This window comes from Lytechinus variegatus, chromosome 6 (genome assembly GCF_018143015.1).
Source record: "Lytechinus variegatus isolate NC3 chromosome 6, Lvar_3.0, whole genome shotgun sequence".
Classification (NCBI taxonomy): domain Eukaryota; kingdom Metazoa; phylum Echinodermata; class Echinoidea; order Temnopleuroida; family Toxopneustidae; genus Lytechinus; species Lytechinus variegatus.
In genome coordinates this window covers 40807883-40827652 of record NC_054745.1, presented here as the reverse complement: position 1 = coordinate 40827652, position 19770 = coordinate 40807883, and the positions used below count along the sequence as shown (strand labels likewise).

Below are 19770 nucleotides of genomic sequence, written 5' to 3'. Positions count from 1 at the left end.
TTTAACACCAGCCCGGAATCTATATATGTCCACACCAGATACTCAATACTTCTTTGGTGTGGACAAATATAAATTGTGGGCTGGTCTTAAATCAACACCGGATATTTTGCAGTGCACGCCCTAGTATACGGGGGGAAAACGCAGTGTCACATAGTTTATTCACAGTACGGAACACAATGTGAAATCTCCTTCACACTGGCAATTAAGCATTTCAAGTGGGAATCACATACACTGTAAAAACTGTGGTGTTAAAACTGACACCATTTGGTGTTAATAGAGGATGAACGTAACACCAAAGAGTGTAAATGTAACAACAAGGTGTTTTATATATGACACATATAAGCGTTGAATTAACACTGTCACGCTAACACAGGTGTAAAATAACTGGTTTGGTCCTCTACGTACACCGGTTAACACCACACTTTTTGCTGTGTAGTCAATCATACGCCGTCAACTGTTACACTGTCGAGGTGTCCACAGTGTGAACATATTTTCACACTGTTTAAGTAGAGCAATTTAACAGCGTGAATAATGTAAACACACCGTGTGATACTGTGTTCTTCCAGCAGGGCTAGGTCAACTCTAATGACAAGTCTTTTGAAATGCCGGTCTATATCACTTGATATTTTTATTCTTACACTAATTCTTACTAAATTTACGTTGTAAAGTAGCTCTAAGAACTGTAGGCCTATAAAATGTGACCAGCCACCCCAAAACCATCAACGAGCTTCCCAAATGAAATTTGAGATTATGATTATTATATTATCAAATAAATTACAATGTTATGGTGTAAAAGGAACTTCTTTGACTTGGTTAAAAAATTTGTTGCATGATAGATTCCAATGTGTATCTTACAAAGATACCTTATCAAATCCCAGTTCAATTTCATGTGGAGTTCCTCAAGTGTCCATATTTGTCAATATTTTCAATATTCTTCAATATTTGTGTATGTAACACAGAGTGATTATAGTATGGTAAAATGCCTATTGGTCTGCGTCCTTTTCAATAACGTTCTTTTGGTTTGGTCCCTTTCATCATACTCAATTCAAATAAACATTTATTATTTTTCACAAAATATCATTTTCAATATGAATTATACAAAACCGCATGTAATAAAAATATTAATATATATTAACAGACGAATATTTCAATACATTTATAAATAGTTCCCTGAAAGCACAAGCTTCTGAAGGAATACGCCTGAACACTGTAAAAAATCCGGTGTTGATTTAACACCAGCTCCGAATCTATATGTCCACACCGGGAAGTATTGAAACAACACCAGTTTGGATTCAAACCGATGCTGTTTTAATACTAATCGGTGTTGTATAACACCTATAGGGGTTAGACTAAAGACAAACTGGTGTTGTTTAACACTTAAAAAATCATAAAAGGTAAGTCCGTATACAACATAAATAAATAACATAGCATGAACATGGTAAATAACAAAATAACAGAACATGAACATCATGAAATGTATAAAATAACATAAATCAAAGCTGAAAATATGAACTGTAATCAAGTGCGGTTGCACTCAAGTTAAAAACGTATTTGGTGAACATTTCTTACGCGCTAAATAATCACCAATGAGCATTAAATGGTGAACATCATTTACCACAAGAAAATATCACCAGTCGTTCTTAAAGTCACACTTAACTTACGAACTGCATTATGAAACGGCCCCCGACTTTCTTCATCATGCTCCACCGAAATATGGTATCGAAAATGCTGAAATCCCAAATGGAAATTTGATGACGTCACATTTAAGTACTCTATAGTGAGCCTACAAAATCTTCCACCTCTTAAGATGTATACACATTGTGCGTACCAAGAAATATTCTGGATTTTTCACACACACATGCTACAGGGATCGGCTCGAACTGTCGCTCGTACCTACATGCAAAGACATAAAATGATAAAACGGGTTAAGATTAAGGGTTTCCTTAACCTATCAGAGGGAAAATAATCAACGCTCGCGATCAAAAAAGTAGACTAAAGTAATTGATAATCATGGAGTCTTCATAAAGTTCTAGATATTTTTCATGTTCTGTTATTTTTTATTTGGTTTTTCTGTTCTAGGGGGTGCCGTCAATGTTAATGTGAATCGGTGTGTTAATGTTATGGGAATGGTGTCTGACATACATAAAATGTGTCTTTTTTGTATTAAGGGAGAGTTTGTTGGCTTTGAACCAGTTTGACACTTAGTCTATTTCACGATTTACGATATTGTTTAATGAATTAAGGTCTCTATGAGAATAAAATATATTGGTGTCGTCGGCAAATAAAACGAAGGATGAAATAGAGGAAGTTCTAATAATGTCGTTAATGTAGAGTAAAAATAAAAGTGAGCCTAGAATGGAACATTGAGGGACACCACATCGAACTAAAAGAGAATCAGAGCTGCAACTGTTGAAATTGACATATTGCCATCGATTATTCAAGTAGTCTTTCCAAAATGAGAGACTCATTTTAAGGACATGATGAGGATATTAATGGTGATAATGGTTAGGATGAAATGAAGTTGTTGAATTCTAAAGTTCGGCAAAAATGATGTGTAGATACAAACTCCATACCGTCATGCAAGATTTAGACCATTAATGTCATTAACCAACCTTCCGTTTTCATACCGGTAATTCATTTTTCGAAATCATTCTAATTTCATATTTCATACATGTCTCCCCTGTAAGAAAAGGAAAAATATTTTTTCTTGCAATGAATGCACAGTGGATCGAAGTCTTTTTTTTATTTTCACATTCTTAGGGGACATACATTTAAATAAACACATGGGGGTTCAGTCCTAATGAAATACAAAATAATAAGTGGGGAAATTATGTTTGCTCATTTGACATTCATGCGGACATGCATAGCACTTTTCTACAGAAAATAAATCACTTAGAATTGCCAATAAGTTTATAGTTATTTCTCGTCCACTTCAGATGAAATTGCTATCTTTTCGTTAGTTTGATTTTACTCTCTCTATTCAATTCAATTCAATTAAATTTTATTTATTTTACTTCCATCAAACAAAAACAAATTGTATACCATATGTAAACATAAGTATTTGTATCCGTTGCAAAGACACAAAAATAATAATACATATGTTGTGAAAAAAAACTCACAATTTGGGCAACACATTGGAGGTTTTAAATAAGTATACTATTTCTCAATAGAAATTAAATTAAGATGGAAATGGAGGAACCCACTAAAAAGCAATGCTTGTACAATGTGGGCCCCTCAAAAAATAGATGACACAACCAATAACAAAGTACAAATACAGATATATGTCATCAAATGAGAAAAAAATAAATGAGAGAGAAATATTACTCAAAAAATAAATACGAAGTTTTCAAAAAAATATAGTTTGTATAGGACAAAACAACCCGTCCTAAAATATATTCAAATCGAAAAAATATAGGCTTGGATTATCTTTTCATTAATACCAAATATGAAACACTGTAAACCCTCTGATTTTCTTATCACTTTGATGCAGCTATAAAAAAATTGTATATCCTTAATTGACAAGTCATTGAAATACATAGAATGGATTTTCTCGGCTTCTCGATACTGGTTATCCTACGTTTAAAACCTGCATACCTTTCAACACCATCAATACACTGTCCGGTGCGTCTTAAGACTTGTTGGCCTTTAATTACAGGGTGGCATCGAGCTTTGTAAGATGAAAACGTTCCTAATTCTGGGATTACGCACTCCTTGCACTCACACTGCACAACGAGAATGTCCCTTGGATACCTAAGAATGTCAAAGGCAAAATCAGGTCAATGACATGTTCGAGCGTTGTGGCCCAGTGGACTAGTCTTCTGACTTTAAAACAGAGGGTCCTGGGTACGAATCCCAGCAATGGCGTTGTTTCCTTCAGTTAGAAATGTATCCACATTGTGCCTGCACTCAACCCAGGTGAGGTGAATGGGTACCTGGCAGGAATGAATTCCTTGAATTGCCACCGCGCAGTGAAAAGGCTGCGGGCTAAAGCCAGGATAATAACATCCAAGTCCTTTGGAAGGGTCGTTACGACAAAATGTGATATGCGCTGTACACGAACTGCGTTATTATATTATTAAATGAAATAGTTATTTATCAAAATGCCACCCACTCCTGCTTCTGGCACCATTGAAAAGTTTTGTTAGACTATGTTTAAATGTCCAGTATAAATATTTCATGATCATTAGGCCTATTAAAGTTTGAAATCTGAACATTTTATAAGCAAGGCAAAAAATAAATAGTGTGGTATTCTGACAGCCAAAGTTTAGTTATACCTGGGTTGAATGAGACCATACTTTTTTTGGAGTGTCGGTTGTCAACTAATTCACCGATTAAAAATTATTCTTATACTGTTGCAAAACGTAAATGAAAAATAATTGAGTCGTGAAATGCAGGATAACAGGAAAATATGAAAATAATAGTTTTCAATAAATTCGTTGGTACGTTATAATTAGCACGAATAATGTATAAAGAGTATGATGCCAGCATTTCAATGAAGTGTGGTTTAGAATTGTGGTTTAGACTACTAGGATTAAACTTAAGTTTAATAGACAAGTTCGGAATTACCTCAAGGACAATAAGCCAGTTCGTGGTTCCTTTTTGCGCATGATCAAAAGATTCTACGCATGATCAGAGGGAAGTCATTTAAAAGTGACATGGTGGATTAAAATTTAATGAGATAAGCACCAACTTTGATGTGTTGATTATTCATATATTCTTTTAAATTGTGGTTTTCATTTATATCCACAAAAAACAACAATGTGTCCACGAACGACTGGTATTTCAGTTTGCCAAGTACATTGTGCAACATGATATGATATGCATTCAAATTAGGAATGCAACAGATACCTTCATAAAGTGTTCATTGGTGTGCTATTCTAGTCACCTGGTGTATTCAAATTCTTCATCGTGCTATGTAAGGTAAGCTTACGTAATACCTTGCTTTGAAATCTGCCTATCATAATGAAAAAAATGAAAGGTCATTTGACCAAAATTGTCCATGAAGTAACTACGAACTGGTCTATTCATTCAAATGACCTTTCATTTCTTTCATTATGATAGGCAGGTTCTAGAGCAAGATAGTATGTATGCAAGCCGTAAATAGCAGGATGCAGAAATTGCATAGACCAGGTGACTAAAATAACACACAAGGAACACTCTATGAAGGCATATAATGCCTTCTGCTATGAATGCATTAGTATGTTGTTATTTATATCAAGTCGATAATGAAATAATGTCAATAATGGCGCATTGTTGTTTTTTGGTGTATTTTATTCAAAACCCAATTCAAAAGTCAGAATGAATAGTCAAGACATCAAAGTTGGTGCGTATCTCATGAAATATTAAACGCCATGTCACTTGGTACAAATACCGGTAACCTTCTTCTGATCATGCGCAGAAAGGAACATTGAATTGGCCTACTATCAGAACACCACCCCTTAATGTTCACACTAACCTTTCAGTGTCGCTTTGAAGAACATAACGCCATGGACATAACGATCTACTCTCTATGGCGTAATCTAAAGCGTTGAGAAAATATCGAGGACATTCCGATACATCGTGTAGATGCGTCGTTAGGTTGAACTCGTAATTTCGAAGGATCGTTTCGGCCGAAGACGTGCCGAGGGGTGTCTGAAACAGGGCTCGTGTGCTTTCGACCACAGTAGGGTCTTCGGCCATCGCTGAGGCTAACATTGAGGCTAATTCATGTCCGTTTGGTTCTTGGCACGTTGCGTTGCTGTGGTTTCCCATGTGGACGAGTGGTGATCCGTTCGCTTCCGGTCTTTTTGAGATGATGAATGGGCAGAAGATAGCCACAAAGCAAATTATGAAAAAATTCTAAGATGAAACGAAAGAAAACGAAAGAATAAATGGGCAACGTAAAAGACTGAAAATTTTAAGCGCGTTGTTTTAGCCCGTCACTTTAACAACAAGTTGTTTAAATACTTAAACAATAATTGTTTAAGATTTTATGATTTACATCGATTTAATCGACTTGTTTAACAGTTTAAATATCTTTTTAAAACTTTAAAATCCTAGTTTAAAAGAACTAGTTGTTAGAGTGATGGATTTAATCAACTCGTATATTCAGTTTAAGCAACGTTTTAACAGTGCATGTGCGAACACTCTTTTTTATGACATACTAGCACACAAAGTGATTTTATACGTTTTTTTTACATTTTTAAACACTTTTTACATTAAAAATACAAAATTTCAGATCTTATTCTATTTCACTCACATCCGTCAATCTCAAAGAATGTATAATGTTTTGTGCAAAATGCTTACCATATCCATGTTGAACATGCTGAAAGCGATACATATACATGTATTTTTACAATATTGATAAAATTGTATGATTTTCGGATCCTTCATTAAGCAAAGAAGAAAAGACAAAGTTTTCACAAAGCGGAATGATTTAAAAACTGTATTTGCTGGGCTTTTATAGAAATGGTTAATGGCATAGATTTTGTATTTGTGGTTTCAAAATACTGATTGACACTTAGACTTCTTCGGACAAGAATTCAAGTGCCCGGATGCATTTCAAATTATTTGCCAAATTGCTACAGGAATGCTTAAAATTGCGAAATAATGTCAGTGCTCAAAGTGTTCTTATCATTATAGAATTTTTCTGATCTATTTTGGCAATTTTAGGAGACTTTCATCATTTCATGGTTTTTTTGACGAGCAAAGGAAGAGATGAAATATTATATTACGGCAATTTTTATTGCCAAAAAAAAAAGAAACAAAAACAGACCAAACTAGTAAATTTCAGAAAATTGCTGTGTAGGCCTTTGTGAACTACCGCCACCTACGACCTTTATTGCTAATTATATTTCCATTTCTTTTTTCTATCATATATGTAAATATATAGAAATAAATAAATAAATAATTATATATATATATATATGTATATATATATATATATATATATATATATATATATATATATATATATATATATATATATATATATATATATATACAAAACAGATATGACTTGTGAGAAATGAAAGAGACTGAAAAGGGACCTTAGAGAGTTTAACTAATATTGCCGCGTATACTATGGCATTGGGATTTTATTTCCCTTCTGACAAAATACGCGCCTTGGTTCCGTTTCTTCAAGATCTATTGTAATAACAAATGCACAGTTTTGATAACAAGTTTACTATTAGCCAATCAAATTGAAGGATTTCGGTATAGCTTTAAAATGAAATTGCAAATCTATTACTCTAACAAGTTTTATGAAACGGATCCCTTTTGTTCAAATAAAAGCCATCACACAGAAAAAACCGTGGCGTTAACCGGTGTACTTAGAGGATCACTCCAGTTATTCTACATCGGTGTTACATTGCTGGTGTTAGTTTTACACCTATAGGTGTTATTACAACACCTATGGTAGTTACATTTACACTCTTTGGTGTTCTGTTCAATCTCTAGGGTGTTATTTAACACCTCAGGGTGTGGTCCTCTATTAACACCTATTGGTGTCAGTTTTAACACCACAGTTTTTACAGTGCAGGTCATTTTTTTTTCAAATGTAACATGAGATCATAAAGAGGAATTAATATTTTAATTCAGCCAAGTTTTATCGTAATGGCTAATTTTGTTTTAAGTGCTCATTCGTCGTGTCCTGGTATTTCACTTTTTAGGCAAATCGTTTGGTAATAAAGATATTTTTAGTGAAAGTGGTATAATACTTTTTTTTTTCAGCCAATTGTATGCATGAAAATTGCCAAAGTGGTAATCTCCACATATTAATATATATGTATGTATTATAATATTTATATATAAACCTTCCTCCTACAACAAGAGAGAAAATGTCGTTGCTAATATCTTTAAATTGTGCATGGTATTCACAAAATGGAATATGGTGAATGATCGCAACGGGATTGAAAAGATATAGGGACTATAAATTGAAAGCGATAAAGTTTCCCCCCTCTCGCCTGGCCAGGTGGTCAGCTTTGAACACGGTTAGCTATGTTTCCTGACTAAAGCCTTGTGAACGTTGAATTATTTTTAAGTTTAGGACAGAAACTTAAAAGCTCGTATTAGGTTTAGGCAAATCTTAACATAATTCATTTTAAAATCTAAAAATATTGTTTCAATATAGTGGAAGAGTTTTGTCATAAAATGAATGGTACATAATGTATTTTTCGTACTCTTATATATTTTGTTAATAATCCAGGCGAAACAACAGTACATAATCACGATATAGTTTACATTTAGCAGCATAATGATAAGGAACAATTAAATTTGCAAATTGAAAAGAACTTAAATTGAAAAGAATTTAGGCTTGGGGAATCTTTGATAGTGTTTTCAAGAGTGCCCCCAAAATAAGCCTGTTCACGATTGTAGACTGCGCACGAGCAGAAAAAGGTCATTTGAAATAAACCATGAAGGTGGCTTTCAAATTTACTGACACAGGCATTCATAATTTGATGATTATTCATGTATTCCTTTCAAAATATTCATTTTATCACATCCAAGCTGAACAAAAGTGAAATGTGCCAACGGCAGACAATAAAACAGATTTCTAAACTTTATCCCTGATGTACTATTCTAGTCACGTGGTCTATACAATATATTTTGTTCTTAGAATTTGAATACTCTAGCGGTAGCGCTTACGCAACATCTACTTTTGAAAATAATAGTACTCATTCTAATGAAAAATCACAAAGGTTTTTTGAGAAAAGTTGATCATGAGCTAACCTTGAACTGGCTTATTTTCGGGCCTTGGAAAATGAATATTGATTTGGCAAGGATTGTCCGGCGTAGAGGTAGATCACATGGCACATAGGATTGACTTGCTAATCTGTGACGTCACAAAATTAAAATGTTAAAGATTCATAACACCCTAATTCTTTGAATGATATTCATCAAACCTCCACCGATATAAATGTTTATGGTTGTTCAGGGCTTCGTTACATAAAGGTTATGTATCTCTCCGAATTGATCCAGGCATATACTCCCAGTAGGTCCCTTCGTTCTGCAAATCAAAATTTCCTAACAGTCAAAAAAGCAAAAACTAAAATTTTTGGTGATAGGTCCTTTTCAAGCTCTGCCCCACGTCTTTGGAACACTCTTCCAGCTTCTCTTCGTTGCATCTCAAATATCACTTCATTTCGATCAAATTCAAAAACGTACCTTATGAAGAAAGCATATCCAACATCGCCCCATTTACAGTGTCCTTGATTTTGTTTTCCTCTCTCTTAATTTAATGATTTCTAATTTGTATATTTTGTATGTTTTACATTGTAAAGCGCTTTGATATGATTTCATGAAAAGCGCTATATAAGTTTAAGTTGTTATTATCATTGTTGGCGATTAAGCGTTCACTGAAATGGCCTATCAAGATCCTCGTTGCATGCGCATTTTGCTCAGTAGACTGACCGGGAACCAATCAGAATTGCTCTTTCATAGTAGCGATTTATCGCTAACCTTTATGTTGCGGAGCCCACGCTATTATTAATAGTAATTATTAATAATAATTAGTGACCAACGTGGCCCTTGGAGCGTTGTGGCCAGTGGATTAGTCTCCGGACTTTGAAACAGAGGGTCGTGGGTTCGAATCCCAGCCGTGGCACAATTTCCTTCGGCAAGAAATTTATCAAAATTGTGCTTCACTCGACCCAGGTGAGGTGAATGGGTACCAGGTAGGATTTTTCCTTGAACCCTTTAGCGCCTACTAATATGGCGGTTCAGCTACTCAGGTATCAAAACGCAGTTGAGTATATGCACATAGTAACTGCGCTGTATAAATTGACATATCATTATTATTATTATTATCGTCGGGTTAACCTCCCCTTTAACATCATACGAAGTGATTAAATGAAATCAAACGTAGGGAAAATATTCATGCCCAGATAAAAATCCGAGTTGATTCATAAACACGAGAGTGTTGATAGAAAATATCAAAGGCGGAAAGCGGAAGTTTTCTCTTACAATATCGGAAGTACTTAAGGGTCAAGTACTGCAATATTCAATGAGGTTTTTTTTGTGTGTGATTGTCTTTGTAATTCGTCGACAAGTTTTAGCTCGCATGCGGGGTGTTCCCAAGTTATTGCTTACGCTGGGGTTCTGTTTCATAAAACCTTACAACTGTATTTTAACTTTGCCATTATTATTAGAACTATAAGGAAACATTGAGTGATTGGCCGGTGAGCTACGTTATCAATGAATTTGCAATATTAACAAATTTAGAATAGTTGTAACCCTTTATTGTCAAATGGCGTGTAGAATATATCACGCGATGCGTTTTTTTTCTTCAAATTTTGAAGGGGAAATTCCTATAACATCGGTTAGAGATTTTTTTTGTAATCTCGAATTTCTTCACAATTCCTTTGCAAGTTGGTCGTTCCAACGTGTTTCTGTTTACGCTTCATTTCATACATGTACATGTATGTATTGCATTATTGTACTCATAACACTTTTTTCCCAAATGTCTGCCACGTTGTTTTCCCATTGCTATTTTCAAATTACAGATTTTAAGGGAGGCGAACTGACCAATGCAGTCTGCTATCTCTCATTGTCTCTGTGTTACAAATAGCTGAACTTGACATACACCTCCAGACAATGGCGTAATGACCCAAAACTTTTGAGACGGCGAGATATAGCGTATCGGGCAAAATTTGTACAAAGTTGCGGGCGGTGAAGCGAAGCGAGCGAGCAGAGATATTGATATTTTTATTACAAAAATTTAATTTTGTGATAGAATTTATCATATTCAGAAATTCGGAAAGTATTATGATACTTCACCTTTCTCTATTTCCTTTCTTTCCTTTGCTTTTTTTTCTTGTTCGTGATTATTATTCATTTTATAAATGCTGGCGAATTATATCATTTATATGTTGTGCAATAATCAAACTTGGCTTAGACTCACATGCTTTCTCGCCGATAAGATCGGCGCAAAATGAATTCATATTTTGCATGAATATCCAAGTAAAAATTCTGGCTGACACTGCATATTTTATTGTATGTTTGTTTCGGAAACTTTGAAGTGTTTATATCATATTATATTCTATTTATTGATTTTAAATTTCGTTAAAAAAGTTAATGAAAAGGGTAAAATATGATCTATTTTGCATATTATGTCAACATTTATTACAAGGGTTTTTTCTTTTTTTCAATTAAAAAAGGTCATTGTTTTTGCTCGCTCTTTCCACTCGTTCGCAGTTTTGGATAGATTTTGCCCCATACGCCACGTCTGACCTCTTCAAAATTTTGAGTCCTTACGCTACTGCACACGCCTACGCCATCATATACACACATAAATTACATACATTCTCTTTCATACACACACACACACACTCTCTCTCTCTCTCCTGCAGCGGTATTCACTTCCTTCTTCTCATACTTTAAATCATATCGCTACCCCAATTTAGATAATGGCAGTACCGAGGACTTAGACACAACTTCACAGTTAAGTCTTTGCACACAGCGAACCGAGGACATATCCTCAGTTTCAGGACCATAGATAGTACTAAATCAGATTCATTTGTATATAAGGGAATGGTACAAAGTCCTCACTTCATAATGGTCATGATAATGTGTATTCAAGGTATTGTCTCCTAGTTGCCCCCTTCTCTCTCCCTCTCCATGTCGCTACATGTGCATCTGTCTCTTTTGCTTTATCACGTCTCTCCCCCACCTCTCTCTCTCTCTGTTTTTCCTACTCTAACACTCTCCCTCAAGCATATACACATACTTAGCTCTTTATCTCATATAAGTTTTTTTTCACAATTCCTAAAAAAAGGTTTCTGCGTACAAATATTTGATTTTTTTTACTTACTCTTTTAATGAAAATATCAATATCACAAATAACAGAATATCACAGGACCACACTAGAATAACATAGCATGTCAAAAACGTGGTAATCTTATCTTCTCTGGATTAAACAAATATAAAAACAATTCATTTGAGGTAAGTATCTTACTCAAATCTATTAAAAGTAAAAAAAAATTCATGATTCAATACTCTTGAAACAATAGATTTATCGGACCAGAATCAAAACAACTTCATATCAAAGAACACAATAGCAAGAAATTACACGATATTGGCATTTCTAAGCGAAGAGAACGTTCTCTTTTTATAAGTATATCTTATATTCAACATTGTCCCATTGAATTCATATTTAATTCATGCCCATATCTTGTACTACACATACATCGACAAAACTAGTCTGGCCTTATACCGGCAAAAAAACCCTAACCTACCGAGTCCCTAACGAGAGGATTTACCATAACGGAAATGAATAATATAAATATGAAATCATGTGTGTGATTAATACAAAAAAAATTGGAGCGTTAAAAATTGCATTGTATGACATATAATGTCACTTAAAAGTTTGATATTACGGTAGGAAGTAATTCCTTAAGAAGCTGTGTGCGCTCTGAACGCCTAGCTTAGCCGGGTAATACAGGAGCGCCTTGAGCACCTAACAAGATGGACATATGTGCGAAATATAAATACCCTATATTATCATTATTACTATTATTATTTTATTAATTAATCAACTGATACTGATTCGTCGATACGACGTACAATCTTTGACTTCTTCCTCATTACCTAAGGTACATTTTAATAAATCGTACAGTTTGTTTAATGATTTCGTTTTATAGTTATATTATTAAACCATCAAACGTTATAAATATATATATTTATGAGTAAGTGAATACCATTTTTTTCTTCCAATATATATCATATTCATTCACAAGTCTGCATGCATTATGATTAATGAAATAGATATTATAAATCGTTAAAAATGAATTGGAATACAAACTTATGACATTTACGTGAATATTGAAACAACAAGGAAACAAACTTTTTTCTTCACTCAAATCTTTATCACCAAGGTGGTTCGTCCTTTGAATACCGTGCTTAACCTAGCAAGATTATATAGGTATTTCAATCTGCATTTGGGATATACATGTTCATGCACAAGTCATGCTAATTGCCGTATTGTCATTAAATCAATTTGACAATCACTACCGAATTCAGTAAAACTTTTCATCTTTGCTTCGAATGCTTTGCTTCGAATGAAACGTTTTTCGATATATTTTTTTAGCATTTACTCTTGTACACCAACGAGACAAAAGGATCTTTGTTCACACTTAAAAAGAAGAAGAAATGCCAACTAAATTTAGTTGTTATGTCATACATGCAAGTATTATTAAATGTAATTCTTGACAATTCGTGCGTTTCATAATAATGAGAGGGAGTACTGGATACCTATTTTTTTTTCTTTTGCTTGATATTACGCTCCTCGATTGAGACTAAGAAAACTAAAGGATTATGTAACTGAAAAAAAGAATCCTAATCACAACGAATAATATTGATGAGTCAGTAGATCTACACGTGAGATCAAAGTATGACCGTCATGTTTAATGAGGTCTGTACTTATCACTTTGAACTGTTAATAGAGAAGTACAGTGATAATTGCATGGGGCCCGTTTCATAAAGAGTTATAACTGTTGGAACTTTACCATCGCGGCAACTACCATAGCAACAGGGCTCAACAGCCAATCAAAATCAAGGTTATCATGGTCGTTGCCATAATGCCAAAGTTACAACAGTTCTAACTCTTTATAAAATGGTCCCAGGTTTTGAGTTAAATGACATGTAAACTGATCTCTCCGTTTTCAGACCAGAAATGACGTCATAAAGGGCGAAACTTGTGCACACTTGCTATGAAACGCACGAATCGACCAATAGGCAAACCGAAACGTGGTACTTGAATTGTCTCCCTAAAACGGAACCGAAATCGAGCAAAGAGACGCCATTTTGAGGATTTAAAGGCAACACGCTTCAACAAACGCCCTCTTCGGGGCGATCGAGGGGATGTGAAGTTAGTTAGAGTTCATATTACCCGGGCGCGTTCGTGGCCGTATACACGCACAGGCGAATGGGATAGGCTCCATTACAGGCTCGTACCTATAAGAAGAAAGAAAAAAGAAAGGAAAAAATAATAAAGTTGAAAGAAGAATACGATACTGAATTAATTCAATTCCATCAGCTTTAAAGGGAAATGGTAAGGGGGCCGTCAAGTCTATATATTTCACAAAGCAATGTTGAGATAACTGTACACAATGGCACAACCCCACTCATACATACATAATCATATATTGCCAAGCTTTCGACCATTTAAACTGCCTTCTTCAGGGCTTGAGACACAACGATGAGAGAGACAATAATATAAACATAATTTCATATGCGTGTGTGTGTGTGTGTGGGTTCATTATTCATTCAATCATTTATTCAGTGGTGTTGTAGTAATATTAATTGCTAGTAAATGGCTGCTTATGATGAAATTTCCTGCGCACAATAATACCCTTTTTACACAAGCTAAAATTTCCTTAACCCCGTACTATAGGTGGGGCTAAATTGCCATTTAGCCCCACCTATAGTACGGGGTTAAGCTTAGCCCACTTTCTTTTTACACAGCATTTTTGCAAAGTGGGCTAACCCCACCTATAGTACGGGATTATTTGGCCCTGCAAAAAGCAGGGTTATCCCAGCAATTGCGGTGCTAAGAGCGATAGTACGGGGTTAAGATCGCTAGTGTAAAACGAAAGTGGGCTAAGCTTAACCCCGTACTATAGGTGGGGCTAAATAGCAATTTAGCCCCAGCCCCACCTATAGTGGGGCTAAATAGCAATTTAGCCCCACCTATAGTACGGGGTTAAGGAAATTTTAGCGTGTGTAAAAATTGTAAGAGTGAAGTACTTGTACTACGAATGATCGACAAAAACCACTAGTCCGGGGTTAGCGAGTTTCGTGTGTAAAAAGCAAGCATTCCTTTTCCGGGGTTAGCAATAACAATTTGGCATGTGTGAAAAGGAAAAAAAAATAGTACGGGGTTAAGGATAGTACGGGGTTAGCGATAGTCCGGGGTTAAGAAAATTCCTGTGTAAAAAGTGTATAATACTTACACGTATTCACCATCTACACAGGCTCCTGTCTTTTTCAACACGTGTTCATCACGGACCAATGGTATGCAAGAATTAACCTCACTGAATTCTTCAAACACGAATGATGTACATTTCCTGCATGCGCATTGGGCAAACAGCAGGTCACGTGGGTACCTGTTTGAATTAAACAAATATACGAATGTGGTGTGTTAATTATTTTCATTAGTATTATTTATTCATACGTTATTTTTTTATTACTATGAGTGACGGGTAAGTGATATATGTAACTGAGTCTGGGGGAGAGACTACAAAAAGACCATCATGGAGATTAAACGACGGGAATACTTCTTTGTAAATAGAGTTTTCGCTCGATATTGCAGGAAACCCTCAAGAACATAGAAAGATATTGTCATATTCCCTTCAGGACGATGAACAACCGACAAGTCTTTGTCGATAATTTGTGACACAATTTTACAGCAGCGCCGTCGTGTATGGAGTTTTTGCTCGATGACGCACAAAGGAAAAAACAAAGAAAATGTATTCTTAAATGCCCTTCATGACAATGAAAAACAGAAAAGTGTTTGTCGAAAATCTGAGAATCAAGAGAGCAGTTTCGTTCTGGACCCTGGTCAAACAAACAGCTTTTCGTCAGTTCCAAAACTTATGACAAAACGTTTGCTAGGGTTCATCAATTCTCGACAAAGACATCCAGGCTGTTTTAATACATTTCCTGTGTTATTAAATCAGTCGTGCATCGCAAAGCAACTCTGTTATAAACTCCATTAATTTATCTGAAGCTGTTTATGAGTGACAACCAGCATGTCGACTTACATTTTCCAGCATAGACCAAAAGGAGTTTGTCAACGCGGCTGAACGGTGCTAGTAAAAACAGCGGAGCCTTAACCATGTTAACTGTAAGACCGCGGTAACTATCGAATTAATTGTAAATGCGAAAACTCTATTATTACCAATGACAGGTCGTCGGTCGATTTTGGGCCGTATTCGCTGGTACAACTGTAGCCTATGAAACGAAAGTAGGAGGTTTCTGCATTTACCTGATCTGAGACGAGTTCTGAACAAGTTTCCACGGGCACGCTGCTCGTCCATCTATATTGGTCATCGGGAAGACATCCCTGAGACTGATCGGAGACAGTCGGCAATCTTCTCCATCCCAAAAGAGTGGAATCCCTAAATTCGTAAGGTATGTAAGAGGGTTCTCGCCAGCGGCGAATGCTCCCGTCGGTGCTTCGGTTGTCACGAAGCCACTTCGGAATAGCTGCAACTGCACTTCGAGGGCGGCCGTGCTCGGCTCTCTGCACTCGGCGGACCTTTTGCGTGCCGTGTGCACAGCTCCATCCGAGGATCTGATTGGTTGGTCGCGTTGCGCATCAACCGTGACGTTTTCTTCGGTGTGCAGTGACGATGACTGTAAATCGACAGAGATGGACCCGTTTGATCTTGATGAGAATTCTGGAGTCGTAGATAGATTTGAGGTCTCCGTATCAAATTTGTCACCGCTTGAGTCGATTGGTTCAATTGTCATTGCTTTGTGGTTTACCACAAATCCAAATAGAGGTGTGGTATACATCAAGGTAATTGCAACCAAGCACGCAACCTGTATAAAAAATACAAATATAATAATTCTTCAATTATTGTATGTATATAAAACCATTTAAGAATCGATATGTGTAACCAAATAACAACCATTAAAGGTGAATTTCGTTACTCTACAAACAAGTTTCACAATTTGAAGAAAAAAATGGAAAAGATATTTGGAACATTTGATATAGAGGCAGAGTAAATTATGTGTAGACATGAACTGTTGAAACAGGAAGTTGAAATAACTGAAGGACTTCTTTGATTTAAAAAGAAATCGAAAAGGGGACTGGTTAGATTACTACACCGTCACCCATAAATTTGATTATACATTCGCTCACTTTTTCGATGCATTTTAGTTTAAATTTCATTTCATTAATTTGATACACGTTCAGAATCCTATTTCTGTCGTTTTCTTAGTCGACCATTGTCATATTTTACCGCTTCGTTGCCTTCATTTGTTATTTCGTTAGGGTTTTTTTTAACATTAAAATTAACTTTTCATTCGGGGTACAATATCCTGAAGGATTGAGAAGTGAATTTACATTCCCGTTGGTCTCCGATAGTGTAGTACGAACTCAAGTATTTGAGAAATGTTTGGCCCAGGGTTGATTTTTTTTTCATAAAATCCAATCCTAAATAGAGACACTGGAAAGAAGGAAACGGAATTAAATGTTTAACATTTGCAGAATACATCCTATGCATTCCCTTTCCTGTTGTGATCGTTATTCCAATTTCAGAGAGAAGGTGATATTTGAAGGTTTTTCCTATTATTGTGAATGAAATGTGCATTTGTAGAGACAGGACAACCCCCCCCCCCTTCAATTCACACTTTTAGTGTTCTTATTTTTACCATTTCGAGTTAGTTCTTCTTGACAGGGGCCACGGAAGCGGGTGGGCCTCCAGCCCCCCCCCCCCACCGGACTTTTTCCCCAAAAACTCTTTACAAAAAAGTAAAAATTACCATATGATTGTGATTTTTTGCATTGTCAGCCCCCCCCCCCCCCCTCCTTTGAAAAACGTTCCGCGGCCCTTGTCTTCAACATACTTGTCATCATTTGTCATCTCTACTTCTTCCTCTTTTCCTTCTTTTCTTTTTTCTTCTTCTTTCCTTTTTCGTCTTCTTTTTCCTTTCATTTCTCTTCTTCTTCTTGTAAAAGAGCTAAAAAATGTTCGTGTTCTTCATGTCGTTCTGAACTTTTTTTTATTTTTACCTTCTCCTTTCCACTTTTTCACTTTCTAGACGAGTAACGTTTTGTGCGGTAAGATCATACAATAGTTATTTTTTTTTAATTCTTTCTTACGGACGTTGCTTTATATTTTAAATGTCTTTGGATTGGGATGTAATAATCCCATTCCGACTGGCACCTTATATCTATCACCATTATTACCATCAAAATGCAATGAATGTGGCATTCCTTTTGGAGTTTTTCAGTGAACGTCTATACAATATGCATATCAGTTTCAAACAACGGATTTAACTCTTCACAATAACGCGCTTTGTCAAAATGGCACCAAACGCTCACAATTTCAGTTTACCTAATTCACACACACACACAAAGAAAAAAAATCTTCATAACTACCTTCCATGAGTCAAACATGTCAAGTTGATTGCGATGAAAAAAAAATGGACAGGGCAATAATTTAGCTACACACATCCACAGTGTGGATTTTCTTTACACTGTTACAATAAAGAATTATTCACAGTGTGAGCCAAAGAGTAAACTACGTGAACACACTGAACATTCACATTGTACACATTTCACAGTGTGGGTTTCTTCACACTGTTAAAATCAAGCAATATTTGTATTGTGAACACAAGGTAAAGTATGTGAACACACTAAACACTCACGTCGTAGAAGTGACCACAGTGTGACTTTCTTTACATTGTTAAAATAAGGCATATTTCCCGTGTGAACCACAGCGTAACCTATGTGAACACACTAAGCAGTCATATTGTAAAAGTTTCCACAGCATTGCCTTTCTTTACACTGTTAAAATCAAGTATCATGACATCATAATTATCTTTACAATCTCCCTCGAAGAAGCTTGTCGATTTAACAAAATCTGAGCACACTGGTTGACATTGTATTTTTTTTTTCTAGAAGGGACTTCTACTCAAAAGTACACATTGTCACACAGTGTGAGCACAGTGTGTTCACATTGTAAACTATGTGAACATATTATTCACACTGTTAAAATGCTCTAATTCGACCGTGTGGAGATATTTTAACGCTGTGGACACCTCGACAATTTGACTGTTCACAGCGTGTTCACATGGTCGACTATGTGAATACGTGATTCACACTGTTGAAATTCTCAAATTTAGCAGTGTGAAGGTGTTTTTCACATTGTATTCCACATTGTGAACACACTGTGCAGCATTGTGGTTTCTCAAGCAGGACCATGGCTAGTGAGGAGCTAGTTCAAAACTATTAATCGGCAAGCATATGTCTTGCACATAAGCAATCATCTCGTAAAATACTTTACCTTTGTAGCAGACGACATGATCAGCGATAATGCGATAGTAGGTGGCTCGGATATCGATAGGTGTATGGCGGGAATGTTCGACTGGTGTGGATTGCCGTTGAACGTCTAGAATCTCTGAAATGTATCTCAGGTGAAAGTTGTAGATATTCTGATGAATCGTGGTCCATCTGACACCATTTTATACCAGAATTTCATATCAAATTCCACTTCCCCACCATCTCCGACTCCTAAGACAAAATATGAAAACAAAACCCACCCTCAAAATTTGGTCGCATAGTTGCAATCGGTGGAAATATATTTTGGGGGAAAATGTCTGGGCTTGCAGAGAAATTAGATTCATATTCCTAAAAATAGATTTGTTTCTAATTTGGTGTTGTTGATTCTAGTGTCAAGTGGTAATCCGGCTTTGGAGCCAGCAAGACAAACGCGAACTCCAGGAAAACAGGCTTGAGGAAAGACCGTAGCAAGCCAGGTGGTTTTTAGGAATCAGAGTTAAAGGAAAAAATCACCTAAAACAAAGGTTACCATGCCGAAAAATAATGACACAATTTAACTAAGAGGGAACTTACGAACAAAACGTTTGTAGAAATTTTAATTTATTTCAATTCTTTATCTCATTTCCATTCAAACATAATACAAAGTACAGATACAATTTGACGGAATAAAAAATGCAGTATAACAAATAGAATATGGAAATGGAAAAGAACGGGTCCACTATCTTAGCTGGGAAATAAGCGTGATTAAGTTTGTGTTTTATGAAACATTATTTTTCTCTTTT

The 19770-nt window shown here is 35.7% G+C and overlaps 2 protein-coding genes across 3 annotated transcripts; both read right to left on the bottom strand.

Annotated features, from left to right (window-relative positions):
* Positions 1-1449: 1449 nt before the first annotated feature.
* LOC121416653 lies at positions 1450-5823 on the bottom strand. Of its 2 annotated transcripts, XM_041610133.1 has the most exons (3): positions 5456-5823; positions 3595-3750; positions 1450-1893 (listed from the first exon to the last, which is right to left on the bottom strand). In XM_041610133.1, the coding sequence occupies exons 1-3, from the start codon at positions 5749-5751 to the stop codon at positions 1803-1805; spliced, it is 543 nt and encodes a 180-aa protein (XP_041466067.1). In that variant the 5' UTR covers positions 5752-5823; the 3' UTR covers positions 1450-1802. The 2 variants fall into 2 exon arrangements, with proteins under 2 accessions (XP_041466067.1, XP_041466066.1); XM_041610132.1 differs by lacking the exon at positions 1450-1893 and having other exon boundaries at positions 3424-3750.
* A 7797-nt stretch (positions 5824-13620) lies between these two features.
* On the bottom strand, positions 13621-19048 carry LOC121416652. Its single transcript, XM_041610131.1, has 4 exons — positions 18993-19048; positions 15962-16521; positions 14928-15080; positions 13621-13929 (listed from the first exon to the last, which is right to left on the bottom strand). Exons 1-4 carry the CDS (start codon positions 19008-19010, stop codon positions 13845-13847), a joined length of 816 nt encoding a protein of 271 aa, XP_041466065.1. The 5' UTR covers positions 19011-19048; the 3' UTR covers positions 13621-13844.
* Positions 19049-19770: the final 722 nt, after the last annotated feature.

What these genes read in the sequence shown, in the direction of transcription:
- LOC121416653 (XM_041610132.1), bottom strand. Translation starts at nt 5,751, where the DNA reads ATGGGAAACCACAGCAACGCAACGTGCCAAGAACCAAACGGACATGAA. An exon ending in CTTCAAAGCGACACTGAAAG is followed by an intron (nt 3,751 to 5,455) that starts GTTAGTGTGAAC and finishes TGACATTCTTAG; the next exon opens with GTATCCAAGGGACATTCTCG.
- LOC121416652 (XM_041610131.1), bottom strand. An exon ending in CAGAACTCGTCTCAGATCAG is followed by an intron (nt 15,081 to 15,961) that starts GTAAATGCAGAA and finishes TAATTCAAACAG; the next exon opens with GTACCCACGTGACCTGCTGT. An exon ending in TGTGTAGATGGTGAATACGT is followed by an intron (nt 13,930 to 14,927) that starts GTAAGTATTATA and finishes TTCTTCTTATAG; the next exon opens with GTACGAGCCTGTAATGGAGC.